At 43.7% G+C, this 18,828-nt stretch overlaps 1 protein-coding gene across 2 annotated transcripts in view; it reads right to left on the bottom strand.

Moving 5' to 3' along the window:
• Positions 1-18,828, bottom strand: part of LOC134356336 (hypoxanthine-guanine phosphoribosyltransferase-like) — a 91,304-nt gene that overhangs the window by 21,592 nt on the left and 50,884 nt on the right. For both annotated transcript variants that reach the window (XM_063067225.1, XM_063067226.1), the window contains exons 3-4: positions 16,066-16,249; positions 8,447-8,512 (exon numbers count right to left, since the gene is read on the bottom strand). In XM_063067225.1, the coding sequence (XP_062923295.1) occupies positions 8,447-8,512; positions 16,066-16,249 (250 nt within the window). The remainder of the gene's footprint in view (positions 1-8,446; positions 8,513-16,065; positions 16,250-18,828) is intronic.

The raw sequence follows: 18,828 nt of genomic DNA on the forward strand, positions 1-18,828 counted from the left end.
GCGTCGTTCCGCCATCTTCTCCTCCCTCCTGTATTACCTCATTATATTAGTCTTCACTAATCAATGTTCTTAGCCACATCTTGTCTTCTAGTCTCAACCCTCCCCCATTTCTTCTCTTGCTAAGACTGCCTTCTAGAAAGATGATTAATTCACTTAGAAGTGGGTGGCGGCGTGTAAATATGTCTCTACCAAGGAGGTGTAATGTGCTCCTTCCCTCTGCTAGCCTGCAGCAAGGTGTAGCGCCTGCTTCGACCTCTTCCCTCCCCCACCCCCGATCAGGGTCATGTGAAGCCATGGGAGCAGGTGGTGGATGGTTGTGTGAGCAGCTGGTGCAAATCACAAGTCCTGGTTATGTGATCACTGACGCCAGGCCGACAGTGTCTGAAGAGGATTGATCATGGCTGGGGTCATCCATCTTGTAAAAACACAGCCCAGAAGGCAGCAATGGCAACCTGCTTCTGTAGAAAAATTTGCCAGGAACAATTATGTCATGGAAAGACCATGGTCACCCAGGTCATAAGACATGGCACATAATGAGCAATTGAAAAGGACCTTCTCATCCACCCTCTAAACAACTCCAATATTCCACACTGCTAAATCCAGAAGCTATGATCTAGCATTTTAACTCCTCATAAATGGATTGAAAATATTTTGTTATGGACGTTATGAAGTTATAGAGCTGTACAGCACAAAAATAGGTGCTTCAAACTCCAATGCCGACATTTTTGCCAATCTAAACTAAAATCCATTTGTCCATAATAGATCCCTATCCTTCCATGCCTTACCTTTCTAAGTATCTGTCAAATTGCTTCGTAAACATACAGCAGTAATTGTATCAGATTTTGTCACTTCATCTAGCACCTCCACCCCTATCTGTCCTCCTAAATGCATCACTTTGGACTCGTCAGGATTAAGTTACATCTGCCATATTTCCAACCCAATTTTCCAATCTACCTACAGCCTCAAAATTGTCCTCACTCTCGACAACGTCACAGATTTTCATGTCATCCCTGGATTCAGGCTTCAGACTCCTAGTCTGTTTCGCAGATCCCTGCACAAGCAGATAATTTAATTATTATGTCACCTATTGATGGACCATGAAGGGAGAGGTACAATATATTTTAAAACAGAGTGATTGATAGCTGGAATGCGTTGCCAGAAAAGGCGGAGGAATCAGATACAATTACCACTTTTAAGAGATATATAAACACATGAATAAGCGAGGCTAATGCAGTCAAATAGGAATTAGCGGAGATGGGTAAGAGGGTTAGCAGGGGTAATATGGGCTGAAGGGTCCATTACTGTGGTCTATTTTTCATGACGAGGCTGGAATCTCTCATACACATTTTTTCTGCAACATTTCCTTTTTCTAAAAATTGTACATTAACCACATGAGAATTAAAGATTAATAAGTGCAGAAAAAGAATGGGCAATACAGAATAGATCACTGTTCCCTCTAAGCTGCATGGTTGCACAGCCTCACAGTAACCAAAAATGCTCCTGCGCACATAGCATGTGCTACCATGCAAATGGAATAAAGGTAGATGCTTACAGAATGTGAAAGTTTCTTTACTGTACTGTATTTCCATTACCCTTCAATTAATAAAATCAAAAGTATGTAATTTTTCAACTTTCATTTTCAATATTCATTGTATGTTACAAAAAGAAATTAAAGCACTGTGCACTTTTCAAGCTGTGTAAAAATTTCTTGCTGAGAGCAATGGCTGGTCCATGCAGCTGTAAAAAATATAGAGAGAGCGTTGGTGGTGCTGTTGTTTCCAAAGGAAGGAGAGCAAAAAACCCAGATTATTTTGGATTTTGCACATCGACCATGGCTCCAAAGCAGAACTAAGACTTTATTTGCCACATGGGGTGGCACGGTAGTGTAGTGGTCAGCATGACTATTTACAGTACAGGCAACCCGGGTTCAATTCCCACCGGTGCCTGTAAGGAGTTTGTACATTCTCCCCGTGACCATGTGAGTTTCCTCCCACAATCCAAAGACGTACTGGTTGGTCAGGTTGATTGGTCATTCTAACTGGCTGGTGATTAGACAAACATTAAAATGGGATTGCTGGGCAGCATGGCTCAAAGAGTTGGAAGGGCCTATTCCGTGTTGTATCTCAATAAAAAGAGTGTAGAAACAGGATCTTCGGCCCACTGAGTTGGTGTCCATCATGAACACCACACCCCCCTCACCCCCATTTATATTGATCTCTATTTTTATTCTCCCCTCACACTCATCATACAGAGGGTTGTAGACTCAGCCCGCTCCATCCCCCCCCCCCCCACCATCGAGAACATCTTCAAAATGCAATGCCTCAAAATAAAAAGGGAACATTGGAACAGATGCCTTCTCTCTTCGGTTGTCCATCGAAATCCGATGACAATGTCCACTCCTTTAACAGTGAGATCTTTGATGACTATACAGTCCTATCCTGGACCCACAAGCTCTATTGCAGGTGGGACATGTATATGTGGTAGTGGTGGCAACCATGGCTGCGTTTCTCCTGGTTCTCTTCTGCTGTTTTCTGGTTGTTCTTTCCATCTCCAGAATACGAACTTCGTCCCTACACAGCTGTCGCCAAGTGATACGGTCAGAAACAACCTCCTCCAGGTCCTCCGGTCTGATCTTGCACTTCCTTAAAGCATCCTTCATCTGATCCTTATAGCGCTTCTCCGGCCTTCCAGCTGAGCGTCAAGCATGATGTAGCTGGCCGTATAACACTCTGCGGGGTAGCCGACATGGGGGCATCCTTATCACGTGCCCCAGCCACTGCAGCTGATGCTGGGTGATCATGGCCTCAATACTTCTGCAGTTGGTCTTTACAAGTATTTCAGTGTGAGGCACCTGATCATGCCAGGTAATTCCCAGGCTGCGCTGGAGGCAGCTTATGTGGAAGCGCTCCAAGGACTTGATGTGACGGCTGTAGGTTACCCAAGCTTCACAGCAATAAAGGAGGGTGGTGACACAGACTGCTTGGTCTACGGTGACCTTTGGGGAGGGACAAAGGCTCCTGTTCTGAAAGACTCTACACCGAAGTTTCCCAAAGGAACAGATGTACTTAACAAAGATCAGCACAGCACAGGAATGTGCTTCAGCCCATAACGACACTGCCACGCATGACGTCAAACTAGCCCAATCCTTTCTACCTGAACACAATTCATATCCCTTGTCCCGATCTAAAAGCCTCTTTAGCACCACTATCACATCTGCGAGGTCCAGGATTGCAAGGTAGAAAATGGAAAAAAAGATTATTTAAAAAAAAATGAAGTACTCCATTTTGGTAGACGAGTATTTCAGAGACGCTGACCATCATTCCCCACGCACAAGGACAGGAATGAATGATATGGGAAAGTATTTAATTGAATTGGCAGCAGCGTAAATTGGGTACAGATGTATTAGGAAAATGCACAGCCAAAATGGGGAAGTTATTTAGGGACCACTTGCATGGTGCTCTGGATAAACAGAGAAAGGAGGGTAGAGTAAAGGAATATCTAATCAAGAGGACGAAAGAAGCATACTTAAGATTTGGGAAGGGAAGACCAGACACGGTCTGCAAGAGTTATAAAGTGGCCAGGAAGGAGTTAAAGAAGAGACCGCGGAGAGGTTAGAAGGGCACATGAGAAGGCTTTGGTGAATAGGAGAGTAGGATTAAGGATAACGTACATAAAAAACAGAAGGAGGGCTAAAGTAAAGGTTGGAACAATCAGGGACAAAGTTGGTGAGGGGTGATGTTATATGCCTGGAGATGGAGGAGGTCGGGAAGATCCTTAATGAATACTTTGCCTCAGTGTTCACCACAGAATGATGAATCTGAGACCAGTACAGAATCAACTAATGTACTGGATCATGTTGAGGTTAAGAAAGAGGGGATGCTGGAGGCTACTGAAAAAACATCTGGAAATACGTCCCTGGGGCCGGACGGGATATACCTCAGGTTACTCCAGGAAGTGAAGACATTGCTGGGGCATTGACGATGATCTCTGTGTCCAAGAGTAGTAGTACTGAGGATTGAAGGATGGCAAATAGAACACAGAACATAGTACATTAACAGCATAGTACATTACAGGCCCTTCAGCCCTTGAAGAGACATTTAAATGACACTTGGATAGGCACGTGGTTGTAAGAAAAATAAAGGGTTATGGGCTATGTAAAATGTTGGGTTAGATTGATGGTAGTGTAGATTTATAAAGGTTGGCAGAACATCATGGCTGTCAGGCCTGTACTCTGCTCTACTCTTCTGGGTTATATTTTAACGCACTGATAATGACTATTCTATATAAAACATTAAGGAAATCACATTTGGAATACTATGTGCAATTTTGGGTTCCAAAACACAATGTTGAACCAATAGAAATAGAAGCTACTAGAATAACACCTGGTATGAAGTTGAACGACCATAAGATTCTATTTTCATTGGAACAAGAGACATTTGATGGGAGCTGATAATCAATAAGAAATGTTACAGATTAACCAGAAAAAGACAATTTCCAACAACTGAACTGTTGAAAGTTAAAGAGCAGATTTGAATTTTTCAGAAAATATCCTGTGTACATTTTAATTTACAAAGAGGTGTATAATGCTGTGAAAATGAAGGAGACTGTGTGGGCGTTGGTTAACCTGGCAGTTTTATTATGGAGACTTTGGGGAGTTAAGAATGAATGATTGGACCTGGTTGTATCTTTAAGTTTTCCAACTTAAACAAGGTGGTTCTGAAATGTCTGGAATTGCCTGGTGTTTTAAGGCAAGATAGGTTTCTATAAAAAAAAAATAACAGCAATCATACAGTAGTTACTTCTGGTGGTTTCTGTAATGAATGAAGATAGAGAGACCAGTTAACTCCAGAATGGAAAGATAATGGTTTATGAGAACTGTTCTTCAAAGGAATTTAGTGAAACCAATCGAGGAGCCTTGTCTAAAAGACTTCGGTTTGAAAACCATGTGAACTTATATCTACAGATGGTTCGGGGGGAGTTGCAGATTTGGAATAAACAGTAGTGTATGTAGTTCATTCAGAAGTGTCAGTAAAAATAAAATTTGTGCAGTCTTATCTGAGGCTGTGGTCAACTAACCTACCAACCCACACATCTTTGGGATGTGGGAAGAATTATCTCATTATTCCTTTTTTCTTTTACACTATTTATAGAGGAAGTAATGTAAAATAAATATATTGTAATGTATTATCATTTATAGTAATTTTAATGTCTGCACTAAACTGATCTTGCACAAAAAAAAATAAATTTCAGACATACACTTCAGTAATAATAATTGTCTAGCCCCATCTATCTGCACCTGAACCAGAGCCCCCATTACCACCCTCCCCCATCCATGTATCTATCAAATTTTTCTTAAATCCTGAAATCAAACCACTTCCACTGACAGCTCATTTCACACTCCCACCACCCTCATATCCCCCTGAAATATTTTACCTTTCACCCTTGAATCATGACCTCTAGCTCTCATCTCACCCAAACTCAGTGGAAAAAAAACAGGAGAAAGTCTGCAGATGCTGGAAATCCAAAGCAACACACACACACACACAAAAACACACAATACTGGAGGAACTCAGCAGGGCAGGCAACATCTATGGGAATGAACAAGCTGTCAACTTTATGGGCCGAGATCCTTTTTCAGGACTGAGAAGAAAGGGGAAAGAAGCCAGAATAAAAATGTAACAGGCACGTCAGTGATAATAAACCCAATTTTGATTCTGAAATTGGAGCTCACAGAGGAAACGCACGCAGTCACAGGAAGAACATGCAAACTCCACATGGACAGCATCCGAGGACAGGATTAAACCTGGGTTTCTGGTGCTGTTAAGTGGGCACGTGGCCAAATGGTTAGAGCATTGGGCTAGCTACCTGAAGGTTGTGAGTTCGAGCTCCAGCCGAGGGAACGTGTTGTGTCCTTGAGCAAGGCACTTAATCACACATTGCTCTGCGACGACACTGGTGCCAAGCTGTATGGGTCCTAATGCCCTTCCCTTGGACAACATTGGTGTCGTGGAGAGGGGAGACTTGCAGCATGGGCGACTGCTGGTCTTCCATACAACCTTGCCCACGCCTGGAGAGTGAAGACTTTCCAGGCACAGATCCATGGTCTTGCAAGACTAACGGATGCCTTATAGGTGCTGTTAAGTAATAACTTGACCAGTTGCAGGGAAAATGCAAGCACAACCTTGGACTGCTGTAGAGGCAGTATTGAGAACACATTCATGTGTTCTACAGAGGACATCCTATTGGAGGAATGACATTTAGTTAATAATTTACACAACTAAATGAAAGAATTGGATTTTACCAGGGAAAAAAAATTTGGATTTAGGCTGCCATCTAGAATAATTACCCCTGAAATTGAGAAATTCATCATATTCTGTACAGAAATGAGGCAACATGATGAAAGGCAGTCTGGGCAAGACGGTTCCAAGCTGCTTTCTCCATTGAGATCATTGCTTCAACTGAGTTGTTTTATTTTATGTTCATAGGGATTGTTTTGGGGACAGAGAGGGGAGTTAGAGATCAGGTTAGGGTTTGGGGACAGGTATGTGGGGGAGTTAGTGGTCCAATTAGAGATTAGGGTCAGGGATGTACAAGAGTTATAGGTCAAGCCTGAGTCTAGGTCTCCCTTCTGTGTTCGAAGGCCAGCAACGTGGATGGGTGATAAGGACATCCATGGACATCCAGCTGTCCCAGATCAGTTGGTCGCAGGAGACACCAAGGGCTGGTGAGCCGAATAAACTAGAGATTGAGCCTGGAGTTCAGAGTCCTGTCATCAACTAGTCCAGGCGTCATAGGTTGACAGGAAGTTTGAGAGGAAATTAAAGCTTGATTGCTTAAACCTGGAGGGCTGCCCTAGATTTGGAGTGTCCATGCTTGTGGATGGGAGGGAGGGGGAGAGACAGGGCTGTTGTTGTTTTGACCTGTTGATTTTATGTTCCATGTTGCTCTACTGAGCATTGTGGGTGTGCTATGTTGTCACTGGAATGTATGGCGACACTTATGTCTGCCCACAATGGATCCTCAGGTGTTTTGATTGCTAACACAAATGATCCATTTTACCATATGTTTTGATGTCCACGTGATAAATAAATCTGAATCTGAATGGAGTCAGGAATATGTCAAGTCCTTGCTCTGTGTGTGCTTCAAGGCATGATGGGATTGAGAGGACAGTGGCAATGTTTCTCCCTGTTGGAGAGTCAAGACCATTGAGGTAAAGTCTTAGGATGAAGAGTTAGCCTCCAAGGATAGAGATGAAGGGGAATTTCATGGTGAACCTTTGGTCTTCTTTGCTCCCATGAGCTGTGGTTGCTCTGGCATTGAGAATTTCAGTGCCAGAATGAGAGCAACAGACATTTGAGGAGGAACAGTGGGAATGGTGATCATTCCTTGAAGTAATTGGATGGTGGAGCAAGTTTTCTTGGTCTGCTTGACCCACTCCTGCTTTTATTTCTCATGAAGAGAGAGCACCTCCATTACAAAAGAAGGCACATCAATGAAGTTAGAGAAACAAAGTTAACGGGAAGACCAGTGGTGGAAGGTGAAGGTGGAGAGGGGAAGGAGGTCAGAATCAGAATCAGGCTTATTATCACTGACAAAGATCATGAAATTGGTTGTTTTGTGGCGGCAGTACAATGCAAGACATAAAACAATTTCCAAATTTGAAATAAAAAAATACAGACATAGTGAGGCAGTGTTCACAGGTTGATGGACAATTCAGAAATCTGATGCCAGAGATGAAGAAGCTGTTCCTAAAACATTGAGTGTGTCTCTTCAGGCTCCTGTACCCCCTCGTGATAGTAGTAATGAGAAGAGGCTTTGTCCTGGACAGTGAGGACCCTTAATGAAGGACAGTGCCTGTTTGATGATGCCTTTTGAAGATGTCTTCAATGGTGGGAAGGGATGTGCCTGTGATGGAGCTGGCTGAGTTTACAATCGTCTGCAGGCTCTATCCATCCAGGCAGGAGGCTCCGGGGTGCAGAGACATTGGGGGACAATGCACGGGAGAGCAGAGTCAGGAGAATGGAGCAAACAGTCGAGTAAAGCAGTCTGAAGAAATTCAAAGAAAACAGGGCAACATGGTGGGGATCTGCCAACTAGGACAAGAGTTCTAACGATGTGTGGGGGTGTGTACAGGAGGTCATCAAACGGTGAGAGTAACAAGTGAAATCCACAGAAATTTCCTGCACTGGAAGTGGTCACTCCATCCATCTTGTTACTTGTGAGAATGAGACTTGCATTGGTAGAGGATAGTTCAAGGATGCATTAAAAAAAAAGCCATCATGGAATTATTAAGTTGAAGGTTATCTTGTTGGAGAAAGAAGTTAACAAAACTGCTTTTACCAGCATTGTTGTATTTGGGGTACCGAATTTCTCCTAGTCTGAAGTGGTACTCACCATCAATGCTTTGCTTAATCCATTCCAGCATCAGTGAGAGAATTATACCTACCTTCCCAGTCAGTGAAGACAGATCATCCCCTCCAATAACTTTCACTTCCTCTGCAGTTTGATCGTTCTATATAATGCACAATAAAACAGTGAGAAGTAATTTTTATTGTGTCAACAACTATCAGAAGAGCTTCACCAGCAATTAATTCTGGTCTCACTTGACATCATTCCAAATCAAGGTAAACTCAGATTTCTGAATGGACAATGAACCCATGAACACCACCTCACATCTTTATTTTGCTCTCTTTTTGCACTACATACACATACATATATAGGAAATGCTCCCACAACCACATCCAGATCCTGGCCCTCATGTGTGGTTCATCTACTAGCCTGGTGGATCCATTCCTACTACCAGAAGGGGCAAAAGTGGGTTACTGGTGCCTTAAAACCAGTCACTTTGGGCAGATGGGGCTCATTTGCCATGGTTGGCAGCTCCATCCAGGATAAGGAAATCTCTGATCTCAAACCTATACTGCCTTGCAGCTGTACCCACTCATGGGGATGGATTCAGGAGTAGCCCCAGAAAAAAAAATGGAGCTGGAGTCCCTAAGGCAGTCCTACATCAAGTTCAACACTGACTGGCAACTCCTACCACTGCTGCCAAACTGTATCGGTCTCTGCCATTCTCTTGGATTTATCAGCTGCATGGAGATGGAGAGCTTGCTACAAGGACAACAGTTTGCTTTCCATATTGTACTGCCCTGATTTACATATCAAACATAAACAATATCTATATTCAACTGTGACCCATAAAGGCCTCCTGTATATTATACTATATATACTTCTTTATTGCTGCTGAAAAACAAATCTCATGACATTATAATGAACCTGATAACTATCTCTGGTTCTAATCCACTGTGGGTATTGATACAGTTTTACAATGAGCTGTTTCTATTTTGCTTTATTCCGTTTACGGGATGTGTTGCTCCTGATAACGGCCAACATTTATCACCCACCCTCAATCACCCTCAGGGTTAAGGTGAGCCCCGCACTTGAACTGTGCAGTCCTTCAGCTGAAGGTGCTGCCATTGTGCTGTTGAGTGAGGGATTCCAGGGACTCGTTATTTTCACTGAGTCAAGTGAGGAGGAGGGTAGGCAAGTTGCTGGAGAAGGCGCCTGCTTATTCAGTGGCGGTGAGAGCCTTCAGTGTGCATGGGCTGTTCATTTCGTGGATGGTCCAGCAGGGGTGGAGGGTACTGGATGCTTTTCTGGCAAAGTCGGTGACCAGTGGTGTACTTCAGGGATAGGTGTTGCCACCTTTTGTTTGTGATGTCTGGTAATGACTTGATGTGGTACATGTATCGAGTGATCAGTAAGTCTGCAGATGCCTCAAAACTCACAAAATGCTGGAGGAACTCCATAGGTCAGGCAGTATCTATGAAGGGGAATAAAGTGTCAACGTTTCAAGTCAAGACCCTTCACCAGGAATTGAAAGGAAGGGGGCAAAAGCCACAATAAGAAGGTGGGAGGAGGGGAAGACAGGTGATTGGTGAGACCAGCTTAGGAGGACATTGCGTGGGTTGGTGAGGGGAAGGGATGAAGTGAGAAGCGGTGAGGGAGGTTAAGTGGAAGAGGTAAAGGGCTGAGAAAGGAGTCTGACAGGAGGGGACCGTGGACAATGAGAGACAGGGAAAGAGAAGGGGCATCAAAAGGAGGTGATAGGCAAGTGGGGAGAAGAGAAGGGTAAGCAGGGAACTAGAATGGGGAAATGGAAAAGGGAAGAACAGGGGGGGAGAACGGGGGGGAAAAGAACAGGGGGAGGGGGGAAGAACGGGGGGGGGGAAGAAATTACTGGAAAGAGAAATCAATGCCCATACCATCAGATCAGAGGCTATCCAGATGAAATATGAGACATCAGTCCTCAAACCTGAGAGTAGCCTCATCATGGCAGTAGAGGAGTAATATGGGAATGGGAAGTTAAATAAAAATGGGTGGTCATCGGGAAAACCCAGCTTATCTGTTGTGGATAGGGAAAGCCACAGCAGGATATGGATCAGATGGAAAGTTTGATGGAGGTGTTGGAAAGTTTTTTTGGGTTGGAGGTATGTGGGTGTGCAGGGAAGGGTCTTGTTTGGCTATTGTTTTGCTGATTGCTGCTGCTGCTTGTGTTGTTCTGCTGAACACTGTGGACATGCTCCCTTGGTGCTGGAACGTGAGGCAACACTTACTGTCTGCCTCCAGCACATCCCCAAGTGTGATGGCTGCTAACACAAATCGACGCATTTCACTGTATGTTTTCAATGTAGATGCAATAAATGAATTTGAATCAGAATCTGCTTAGGTCCAGCAATGATGAAGGAATGATGTTAAGAACCTTCAGGTGTCCCCCTGTGCTTCAAGCCTCATCTTTCTTGGTGCTGGGTCTGTGAAGGGTTTTTGACAAGCTCCCGCAGTGCATTCTGAAGAAGACACAAATTACAACCAGTGGTGGAGCAAATAAGTGTTTAAGGGGGTTGACAGGGTCTATGTTTACCCAGCATAATGTTGAGTGCTACTGGAACTATACTCGTAAAAACAAGAGGCTCTGCAGTGCAAACATACAAAATGCTGGAGGAACCTAGCAGGTCAGGCAACCTCTATGGAAAGGAATAAACAGTCAATATTTCAGGCCCATATTCTTTATCTGAGAATATACTCATTCAGCTAAGTAGAAAACATTCCATCATGTTACTGATGTCCCTCATAGCTGCTGTAAAGGTTTTAGGGAATCAGGAGGCAAGTTATCAGCAGATCGCTGTTCACATTTCTATAGTTCCTAAAGATACATTTGGCAGTAGTCCATGTGTTCCCTCATCTATATTTAACAAGTTATTACCTCAAAACAAATGCAATATTTAAGCTAATGAATTCAAAGTTGGGCATTAATGATATCTCAAGGGCACACGTCAGCCAGATGGCTCATTTGATGGGATCCGTGTGTAAATGTGCTGTACAGACATGCAAGGCACTGGTCCATTACCCAGTCCGAACATCATCAAACAACAGGGCAAAGTAACTGCAGAAATGGTACAATTGGCCTCAAGTCATTCTGGGCCAGGGGACGCAAGAACAGATGAAACAGGAGCAGGAGTTGGCCATCTGGCCCACTGAGCCTACTCTGCTATTCAATTTAATCATGGCTGATCTGGCTGTTATGCAAGCCCAATCTACCCGCCTTTTCCCCACAACTCTAAACTCCCTTGCTATGCAGAAATTTATCTAACTGTGCTTTAAGTATATTTAATGAGGTAGCCTCTGCTGCTTCTGCGGGCAGAGAATTTCACAGATTCACTACTCTCTGGGAAAAGCAATTTCTCCTCATTTCAGTATTAAATCTACTCTTCTGAATGTTGAGGTTATGCCTCTAGTTCTGGTCATATTTTTAAAGATTAGCTTTATTTGCCACACCTCTATTCAAATACACAGTGAAATGTATTGTTGGCGTCACTGACCAACACAGCCCAAGAATGTGCTGGGAGGCTGACCTTCGTGTCACTATGTTTCTGGCACCAGCATTGTATGCCCACAACACACTTACCCAAAATAGTATGTCTTTTGAACATGAGAGGAAAGTGGAGGACCCGGAGGAACCCCGTGCAAACCCCTTACAGGCAGGAGGAATTGAACCCTGATCTTAGAGCTGGTGCTGGTTTAAAGGTTTCAAGGAATCAGGAGGCAATCATGCTGACCACTCTGTTCCTGTACCATCCACTTACTAGTGGAAACAATTTTCCTTCCTCCATCTTATCTATCCCTTTCACAGAGTCATAGAACAGTACAGCACAGACACAGGGCCTTTGGCCCTTCTAGTCCATGTCAAACTATTAATCTGCCTAGTACCATTAACCTGCTCCTAGATCATAGCTCTCCATACCCCTCCCAACCATGTACCTATCCAAATTTCTCTTAAATGCTGAAATCGAATTTGCCACTTCCACTGGCAGCTCATTCCATATTCTCACTACCCTCTGAGCAAAGAGGTTCTCCTCATGGTCCCCTTAAACATTTCACCTATCACCTTAAACACATCACCTCTAGTTCTAGTCTCACATAACCTCAATGGGAGAAAAAAAAAAGCCTGCTTGCATTTACCCTATTTATACCCTCATAATTTTGTAAACCTCTATCAAATTTCCCTGATCTTACATTTTTATTATTTTATATAAGCTCATATGTTTTTGCAAGATTCCCTCTCATTTTTCTGAATTAACACGAGTGATGACTCAAGCTCTCCGTATAGGCTAACTCCCTCATCTCCAGAATCAACTCCTCGGCACTGCCAACGTATCATTCCTCAATAAGCAGATCAGAACTGCACGCAGTACTCCCGGAAAGGGAGACTTAAAAAAAATCTTACTATGAACATTATTCAGTCACACCTCCTGGGAAATAGACACATGATATTATCATTGTTATACTCAGTGGCCACTTTATTAGGCACAACTGCTTGTTAATGCCAATATCTAATCAGCCAATCAAGTGGCAGCAACTCAATTTTTTTTAAAAGCATGCAGACATGGTTAAGAGGTTCAATTGTTGTTCAGACCAAACAACAGAATAGGGAAGAAATGTGATCTAAGTGACTTTGACTGTAGATGCTAGATGGGGTGGTTTGACCATCTCAGAAACTGATCTCCTGGGATTTTCATGCACAATCATCTCTAGAGCTGACAAGAGAATGGTGCAAAAATAAATCCAGCCAGCTGCAGTTCTGTGGGTGAAACATCTTGTTAATGAGAGAGGTCAGAGGAAAATGGCCAGACTGGTTCAAGCTGACAGGAAGATGACAGTAACTCAATTAACTACGCGTTACAACAGTGGTGTGCAGAAGAGCATCTCTGAATGCGCAACACGTCGAAGCTTGAAGTGGATAGGCTACAGCTGCAGAAAACCACACCGGGTTCCACTCCTGTACCTAATAAAGTGGCCACTGAGTGTAACATCTAGACATTTGATGTAACTGCTCCTTACAGTGCAGCAGCTTACACTTCCCGGGCACAGGTAAAGAATGGCCACCTGACCAAGGCATGCTTCTGGTATAACAACCCAACAGGTGGCCATTCAGGCCAACAGATCCATGCCAGCTCCCAGGAGAGTTCCATAAACCCTTCTGCATTTTCCCCGTGCCCCTGTGATTTATTCCCCCGATACACACCCATCTCTCCTTTTGACTCTTTGTGGCACAAACCTACAGTCACAATGGCTAAGGAGCCCAGCAGCAGATCCTCAGGATGCAGGAGGAAGCCAGAATACCCACAAGATCACGGTGTCAACTTCACAAGGTCCAGAGGTCAGGATTGAACCCGGATCCCTAGTGTTGCTGTGACAAAATTACAAAATTATGAGGGGTTTAGGCAGGGTGAATACTTGCAGATGTTTGCCTCTCAGGTTGGGTGAGAATGGAATCAGAGGTCATGGGTTTAGGGTAAAATGGGAAATATTCAAGGGGAATCTGAGGGGGATCTTCTTCACTCAGATGGTGGTGGAGCTGTCAGTGAAAGTGGTGGATATTCGGTTAATTGTAATATTTAAGAGAAGTTTGGACAAATACATGGATTGGAGGGGAATGGAGAGATATGGTCCAGGTGGATATAGATTGGATAGGGAGAAGATCGGGTTGGCATGGACCAGATGGGCCGAAGGGCTGATTTTGTGCTGTAGTGCTCTACAACTATTATCCTTCTCTCCCGGCTGAAGTTCATTAACCTCTGCTCACTTACCAGTCCCCAAAACCCTAGCACCCGTCTTTGACAGATGGCCCAGATGCTACCGCCACCAGTCAGGCAACACACTTAACCCCATTCCAGCACTGCATCCGGTGCTGCAGCCTCTTCCTAGGGTAGAGGAAGCAATGACTAACCATCTGACTGATTCTGGGTGGAGAACCATTGGAGAAACAAAACCACGTGACACTGGGGAAATCGGGGCACATTCGGAGCCATTCTCTCTGGTGCCGCAATGCCTGGACATCCTATTCCATTAAATATCAGGGACCACAGTGACTAGAATCCAGATACTGGCGCCTTATGAGATCCATTGCCAACACTTGCTATTCCATTGTACACTGCAGCTTTGAACAGGCCACCTGCACCAATACAAAAATAGTCAGAAGCAAAGTGGACACAGTCCCTGGATTATGTAAGGGTTCGACTCCTGAGGACTGCCAGTATTCTAATTTCTCTTCAAGTCAGAAACATCCATGTTAGAGCACAGAGTTAAAAAGCAATACAGCAGGAGAAAAAGGCCTTCAGCCAGTCTGGTCCATGCTGATTGTAACATCCCCCCTGCTAGCCCCAGTTGCCTGCATTCGGCTCATAAACCCACCAAACCCCCTGCAATTTAAGTACCTACTGAAATGCTTCTTAGCAACTGCTTTAGCAACTTCCCTTGGCAGCTCATTCCAGGCACTCACTAACCTCAGTGTGAAGAAGTTACCTCTTGGTTTTCTTAAATCTCTCCCCTCTTATCTCATCCCTGTGCCCTCTAGTTTCGGACTCTGCAACTCTGGGGAAAAGACTGTCCACCTTATTTGTAAACCTCACAATATTATAAACTTCTACGAGGTCATCTCTCATTCCCCTGCACTCCAGGGAATAAAGATGCAGCATAGCCAACCTCTCCCTGTAACTCAGGCCCTTGAGCACGGTAGCAGAAGGGTTTAGTGTAACACTTTACAATGCCAGCAATCAGAAGATCAGGGTTCAATTCCTGACAGTGTCGGTAAGGAGTTTGTACATTCTCCCTGTGACTGTGTGTATTTCCTCCTAGTGCACCGGCTTGCTCCCACATTCCAAAGACGTATAGGTTAGTGCTGTGGGTATTCTATATCAGCGGCGGAAGTACGGTTACACTTGCGGGCTTACCCCAGCACATCCACAGACTGTGTTGGTCATTGACTCTAAAGGCACATTTTACTGTATATTTCGATGACATACAAATAAAGCTAATCTTCCCACCCCCTTGTCCCTCTCTCATGTTATCTCCTTGCCTGCCCATTGCCTCCTTCTAATGTTCCTCCTCCCCCTCTTTTCTTATTTCTTCCATGGCCTTCTGTGTCTTTCATCAATCAACTTCCTAGCTCTTTGCCACATTCCCCTCCCCCCACCAAGTTTCAACTATTACCTGGCATTACTCTCTCCCCCACCCACCCACCTTTCAAATCTACTCTTTAGCTTTTTTCTCCAGTCCTGCCACAGGGTTTCAGCCCAAAATGTCGACTGTACTTTTTTTCCCCCACCATTGATGCTGCCTGGCCTGCTGAGTTCCTCCAGCATTTTGTGTGTGTTGCTCGGATTTCCAGCATCTGCAGACTTCCTCTTGTTTCTAATCTTTAGCCTTTCCAGGTAGCATCCTTGAAAATCTCTTCTGCATCCTTCCCAGTTTGACAATATCTTTCCTATAACAGGGTGCGCAACATTATACAACTATTTTCTATAATAACCTCTCTATATACACTGCTATGTCACTTCATTGTATTATTGACCCATAATCTACCTATAATTCAGTTATTAAATGAATACCATGACATATTTTTGATTACCATATTGAAAACTACTTTTGAACTGTCTGGAAGAATTTGGATAAGATCAGATGTCCGCACGCCAAATTATTCCTAATCCAGGAAGCCACTGTACTTACGCAGTAACTCTTCAACCTGATGAAATCAATGGTCATTGGGAGTGACTCTTCCTGGTTCCTGTTCAGAGCCTTGATGTAGTCCAACAGATCAGCAAAGAACTTGTAACCCCCCTTCAGTACACAAAGCACCACGATGTGATCGCCGCCCATATCCTTCATTATATCTCTGGCTAGCCGCTCGGTCCTTTTGCAAAGAGAAAGAACGAATAGGTAATTATTGCCAAATGGCACTGGGCCCCCATACAACACCAGCTCATGTACCAAACCTAGCTTCAGATGGTATGGTGACATGGCGGTTAAATTACTGGATCAGTAAACCAGAGGGCTATGGGTCAGAAGCAGAAGACAAGCCCACTGTTTGCTATAGTTTTGAATAAGGAGAGGTGATCACATGGAAATCTGCAAAATGAGCAGCACGTTAGCATAATGCAATGCACGTACCAGCAATTGGGGTTCAATTCCCACCACTGTAGGGAGTTAGGATGTTCTTCCCATGACCTTATGGGTCTCCTTATTGGTGCTTCAGTTTCCTCCCACATTCCAAAGACATACGGGTTAAGGTTAATAAGTTGCGTGCATGCTACGTTGGTGCCAAAAGCATGGTGACACTTGCGGGCTCCCCCCAGCACATATTTGGACTGTGATAGTCGTTGACTTAAATTATATATTAAACTGTAGGCATTGACTTTATATGTAACAAATAAAGCTAATCTATAAATCTATAATTCCCACTGAGCTGTCAGAGTGAGACACTTCCCCAGAACGAGTCGTCTAGAAATTAGGATCATATTTTCAGAATACGGAGTTTGTCATTTTGACTGAGCTGAGGCGAAGATTCCTCACCCACAAAGTGATGGAACCTTAGATTCTCTACCCTAGAGTTTCAGTTCAGTCCATCACAGATAAAGCCCTCCCCAGCATTGATCAATTCTATATGGAGCGTTGTCGCAGGAGAGCAGCATCCATCATCAAGGACCCCCACCATTCAGGCCATGTTCTCTTCTCACTTCTGCCATCAGGGAGGAGGTACAGGAGCCTCTGGACACACACCACCAGGACAGTTATTACCCTTTAACTATCAGGCTCTTGAACCAGAGGGGATAACTTCATGCAACTTTATTCAACCCAACATTGAATTGTTCTTACCACCTATGGAATCACTTTCAAGGCCTTTTCATCTCTTGTTTTGATATTTATTGCTCATTATTTTTGTTTCTTTGTATTTTCTGTGAACGGCCACAAGTAAATGAATCTCAAGGTTACATATGATGACATATACTTTTACTTTGAACAGAAACTGCTAAGATTTCCCGATAGTAATGGAACGTGGGGATAATGCAGGATAATGGAGCCAAGCTGCAAGGTCAACCATGATGTTAATGAATTGTGATCAGACTCTAAGGTTTGGGTGCATGACTCATTCTCCTTATTTTTATGTCTTAAGACACAGAAACAATTCCTATTAAAACAGTAGCTGGGTGAAGTTAATTAAATGAGTCTGGAATAAAAAGACAAATTTGCTTAAGAAATAATATCCAACATGCAATGAAAAAACTAATTCTATTCCTCCCCAAGGATACAGATAAGTTATTTAGCCCAAGAATATTTATATCATTTTTGACATATCAGTCAATGCACTTATTCATGCAAAATAGTATTTGGTAGCATTGCCTTTAAATTGTTTAACTTGGGTCAAATATTTTGGGTAGCCTTCCACAAGCTTCTCACAGTAAGTTGCTGGAATTTTGTTCCATTCCTCCTGACAGAACTGGTGTAACTGAGTCAGGTTTGTAGGCCTCCTTGCTCGTACACGCTTTTTCAGTTCTGCCCACAAATTTTCTGTCAGATTGAGATCAGAAAATGATGTCAACTCTGGTTCATCCTTGGGAGCAATTTCCAAACACCTGAAGGTACCACGTTTATCTGTACAAACAATAGTACGCAAGGATAAACACCATGGGACCACACAGCTGTCATAACGCTCTGGAAGGAGACGCATTCTGTCTCCTAGAGATGAACGCATTTTGGTGCAAAAAGTGCAAATCAACCCCAAAACAACAGCAAAGGACCTTGTGAAGATGCTGGAGGAAACAGGTAGACAAGTATCTATATCCACAGTAAAATAAATCCTATATCGACGTAACCTGAAAGGCTACTCAGCAAGGAAGAAGCCACTGCTCCAAAACCACCATAAAAAAGTGGACTACAGTTTGCAAGTGCACATGGAGACAAAGATCTTACTTTTTGGAGAAATGTCTTCTGGTCTGATGAAACAAAAATTGAACTGTTTGGCCACAACAACCATAATTATGTTTGGAGGAAAAAGGGTGAGGCTTGCAAGTCGAAGAACACCATCCCAACCGTGAAGCATGGGGGTGGCAGCATCATGTTGTGGGGGTGCTTTGCTGCAGGAGGGACTGGTGCACTTCACAAAATAGATGGCATCATGAGGAAGGAAAATTACGTGGATATATTGAAGCAACATCCCAAGACATCAGCCAGGAAGTTAAAGCTCGGTCACAAATGGGCCTTCCAAATGGACAATGACCCCAAGCATACCTCCAAAGTCGTGGCAAGATTGCTTAAGGACAACAAAGTCAAGGTATTGGAGTGGCCATCACAAAGCCCTGACCTCAACCCGACAGAAGATTTGTGGGCAGAACTGAAAAAGTATGTGCGAGCAAGGAGGCCTACAAACCTGACTCAGTTACACCAGTTCTGTCAGGAGGAATGGAACAAAATTCCAGCAACTTACTGTGAGAA

Source organism: Mobula hypostoma, chromosome 14, assembly GCF_963921235.1.
Source record: "Mobula hypostoma chromosome 14, sMobHyp1.1, whole genome shotgun sequence".
Lineage (NCBI taxonomy): Eukaryota > Metazoa > Chordata > Chondrichthyes > Myliobatiformes > Myliobatidae > Mobula > Mobula hypostoma.